This window comes from Amblyomma mixtum, chromosome 1 (genome assembly GCF_055824585.1).
Source record: "Amblyomma mixtum isolate Tamu chromosome 1, ASM5582458v1, whole genome shotgun sequence".
NCBI lineage: Eukaryota > Metazoa > Arthropoda > Arachnida > Ixodida > Ixodidae > Amblyomma > Amblyomma mixtum.
This window is the reverse complement of record NC_143012.1, coordinates 321,032,087-321,036,270: the sequence shown is the minus strand read 5'-3', so window position 1 is coordinate 321,036,270 and position 4,184 is coordinate 321,032,087. Positions and strand designations below refer to the sequence as shown.

Sequence of the window (4,184 nt, the reverse complement as noted above, 5' to 3'; positions counted from 1 at the left end):
GACATATGGCATCAGTAAAGCACCGAAAACCAGGAACACGAAAGCAAAGCATAAAACGACCGTCCAAAGAAAGCTAACAAACGTGACTTGTTAGAAACAGCCCTGAATAGAGTGCAAAAGATCAGAAGATACGTGTCTCTCAATTTTTCATTCCGGCTATCAGGAAGGAGTATACTCCATTCTTAGAGGAGTTGAAAGAAGGACGCGGTAAAGAAACATCTTAATACAAACACTCACACGAGGCACAAGCCTTCCCTCTCTAAAGTGGGTCGTCCAATACTTAACTCGCGTTATTTTTCCGCGTAGTCTATGGGAACAAAGAATGCCCGGCGTCCGGGTGTACAAGCACCATCGAGCCCGAGACTCGTCGGGAACGAGCTGCGGCGCCGGAGAGAGGATTCCTGGAGACTATTTTTGCTCGGCCGCCGCCGCCGCCGGTACGCCCCACGCGTAGAGAGGCCCCGCTAAACATAGGACGCCGTGCGCAAGCCGCCTACGGGACGTTGCAGCCGGGCTAGGCAAAGTTGCTCCGGCGCTCCGCTCCGCTTGGGTCCCAGCGGCGCAGCTCGCCGTCCTCTGTCCCACCCCTCGTGTTGGCCGCGCCTCGAAGCCTCTGCGGTGACCATCTTTGTCCTCTAGACGGAACCAAGAAGTCGCCCCTGCGTTGTGACCCCAGACGTGTGCCTCTCTCCTTCATCTGTTTTTGCTCTCGTGTGGGTGCCCGTGAAGTGCGCGTCGGCAGCGCCTGTTTTGACGGTGCCTTGTTTGGGTCGGGCCGACCGAAAACGCTGCCCCACACTGCTGCTTTTCTTACCTTCTACAAGAGCGTGAATACTGTCGGTGCGTGCCAGCTTTTTTCACTTTCTTTCATTCGTTTGCTTCTCCGTAGCACACTGCAGATTTGAGAACGTTGTTTTTTAATGTATAGTCAGAAGCGTTCCGAACAAATTGATGCTTTAGTCCTATCAACCGAAAAGTATCTCTATGATCTCTCTCTAATGCGTGTTGAATGAAATACTGCGGTAATCTTCACTTTCGCATCAGTGTCAGTTCATTTGCAGGCACAATATCTCTAAGACTTTCTCATTGTTTCTGTTTATAGTCCCGCTGCTTAGTTGTTTCCTTGGGTTGCAGTTCTTAATTTGACATAATGACACTTTGTGGACGTTGTGGTTATCTTGCATTGCAAGAATCCACTTCAGAAAGTTTTGTGTAAGAAGCAATACCTCGTAAGTTTCGACTTAAGGAGGTGAGAGCTGGCAGCTGCCTTGGCTAACCGCACAAGAAATTAGTTTGGGCGTATCGCACATGAGATTTGTGTACCTGTAGGAAATTTGAACGCTTTTATATGTAACTTCAAATAAAGATATCGTGAAGTATGGACCGAAAATCACATAAACTAGCACATCATGTGTTGTTAATTTCAGCTCCAAATCTCTCACCGTTTTCTTACAGGCGCTCGAGGATGTTGTCGACGGAACAACTTTGCACCCACGAGTTCGCTTAGCAACTCTTCCTGGCTCTAGCAAGTAGCACGTGAGGATCGGAAGAAAATCACTATGCTCGCCATACTGTTCGTCGTCTTCGCCCAGTGACTAGTGTCCCGGCAAGTTCTAAACGGGCTCGATTCTGGGGCCCTGCCGTCGACGCCACCGGAAAAAGAAGCCATGGCTTCACGTGACCGTGAAGAAGACGAATTCTTCGCACCATGTCTCGCTTCCTCGGACCCCAGTGTGGTGAACGCCGAAGAGTGCGAAGACCTGTACCTCAAGTCCGTGTACCGACTGGACACTTTGGACCGAGCTTGCAACGAGATGCGCTACCTGCTCCGAGACATGGAAGCCACCGAGCAGCGTCTGCGCGAGCTACGCCAAAAACATTCCAGCCTCGCCAAGCAAATCAACAGCGCCCAGATCGACCTGGACAAAGCCGACGACAGGCAGCGAAAGTGCAATGTGGTGATCTTCGGGCTCTCAGAGACCGAACTGGACCCAGAGTGGTGCTCCGAACTCGTGCTCAAAATCGTCAACGACCACTTGAACGTTCCCCTGACTGCGGACCAGATCGTGAGCGCCTACAGGCTCAAGTCGCCTTCGTTCCCAAGGCCCATCCTGGTCAAGCTCACGGGAGAGACCAAGAAGTGGGAACTGCTGAAGGCGAGCGGTAGACTCAAGGGAACGGGCATCGGGATCCGCGAGGACTTCTCTTACACGGTGCGCCAGCAGCGGAGGCTACTCACCAAGAAGATGCACGAGGAACGACGTGCCGGTCGGAGGGCCTGTCTGGAGAGCGACACGCTCAAGGTGGATGGGCGTGTGTTTGTGTGTGATAAGTACTGCGAGAACGTGGTGGAGGTGTCCGAGAACGGAGTTCGCGTCCAAGGCGTCGCTGGGGCCAAGGGAGGCGTCGCTTCCGAGCTGAAGCTAGATGCGCACTGCCTAAGCCGCGACTGGCTGGACAAGCACTCGAAGATTATATCAGAGAAGATCAGGATTCTCAACGGAAATTGCGGATGAACTGTGCCCACTAGAATCACTGAAATCACTACTATTTTATTTTGTACGCAATATATTGTGATAATGATGACGGCGGCATCTAAGACGAAGATAGCGATAAGCTTCGCACTAGCGTTTTGCAGTGCAAGTGTGTGTTCACTACAGCTGCGATATGTCCCTTTGGACCAAGGTGAAAATATAAATAAACAACACGACTTTAAAAACATTCTTGGAGCTAATGTAATGCTTAAAGTCTGCTTCTTTAGCCTCATTTTCTGTGATCAATGCTTATTTCAGTAACTTTAAGAGAGCTGTTATCATTTGCGCTCCGTGGCTGCGCACAATTGCAGAAAAATAATTGTATGTAGCCTCACACTGCTCACTAAAAGTACTAATCGCCTATTTCGACAGCTTTGCCCCTGTTTCTTTTTTCTTCAACAATTACTTTTTGCTTTGCAAAACTTCACTTTGGCCGTTCACATAAGTGTCATTTCGGGGCTTCAGGTTGATTTCGAAATATGAATGCAAAGAAAATTTTCACTTCGAGTCCGTCGAGATTCGGCAATCGCGGCTTAGGGTGGTGTAATATCAATATTATTTTATCAATTTCATCGATATCTTCATCACACGTCACATCTACCAGCAAATCGCTCCATTATATAGCGACGGCTTAGTGTTGTTTGAGTGCAGCTACATGGTAAAAAAAGAAAGCCATGTGCCATCATTCAACTCAAATTTTCCGTGCCTATATGTACCGAACTGAAAAAAATTCGCGTTAAAGAAGCGCTTTAGCAGTCTAACCCCATCAGTAGACACTTCCTTGTGCGCGCAGAATCCTAAAACCAGTCCTTCCTAGGTGGTTATTTGCCGCTGGCATCGGAAACTAAAATAACTTCAGTGTGTGACTGCTTGCTATACCTGCAATGTTTCTGTTGGTGCAGCCAGAGGCCTCACAGCTGTCCTCGATATAAGAGCAACAACTTTTTCACTGTGATGAAAAGTTTGGTGATAGTCTGGCGCAGCTTGGTTTTTATTTAGTCGCTGAATAGAGTTCCAGTTGTGTGGAACGACAAAGGAAGAAAACTTTATACTCGGAAGCGTGTTCGTGTTATATTGCACTTTTCGACCGGGCCGGAACAATCAAGAGCTTGTCCTTACTTGTTTTTGTTTTACTCCGCAAGCTTAGAGTGTACCTTTGTTTTCGTCTCGCCTCCGGGGGTGGAGAAAGCCGTATTGATGGCGGTCTTCAGCGGGGACAGCCAAACACACGTCTCTGGAGCGTGACTGGACTTGTGACGTGGATACCTCATTGATTTCGGCTACCACAGTGCTGCTAGGACTGGGTCTTGCACAAACCTTGCGCAATGGCGGTTCTGTGTGCGGTCTTTGGACATGTCCCTCCTAGCTCTTTCCGCTCGCCTTGATTGAGACGGGATTCGAAGGTCCTTATACTTACAAGTGCGTCGACTTGGTCTAGCACAACGAACGATGAACTACGCTCGCGGCTATAAGCTGCAGGAAAGCCAACTATGTCAGAAAACACTTGTTTATATACAGATGAACGGAGAAGGAACCGTTTGGAAATTTTGCTTGAGGGCGAAAGAAGAACTTCCACGTGCACGGGAAACTTGAGGCCTTGATTTGCTTTGGGACCACAGAGTCTCACTGGAACTACGCTTGAAATACTTA

General features: G+C 49.0%; 1 protein-coding gene across 1 annotated transcript; it reads left to right on the top strand.

Annotated features, from left to right (window-relative positions):
- Positions 1 to 324: 324 nt before the first annotated feature.
- Positions 325 to 2,734, top strand: LOC149372673 (uncharacterized). Its single transcript, XM_089586828.1, has 2 exons — positions 325 to 840; positions 1,456 to 2,734. Exon 2 carries the CDS (start codon positions 1,668 to 1,670, stop codon positions 2,514 to 2,516), a length of 849 nt encoding a protein of 282 aa, XP_089442954.1. The 5' UTR covers positions 325 to 840; positions 1,456 to 1,667; the 3' UTR covers positions 2,517 to 2,734.
- Positions 2,735 to 4,184: the final 1,450 nt, after the last annotated feature.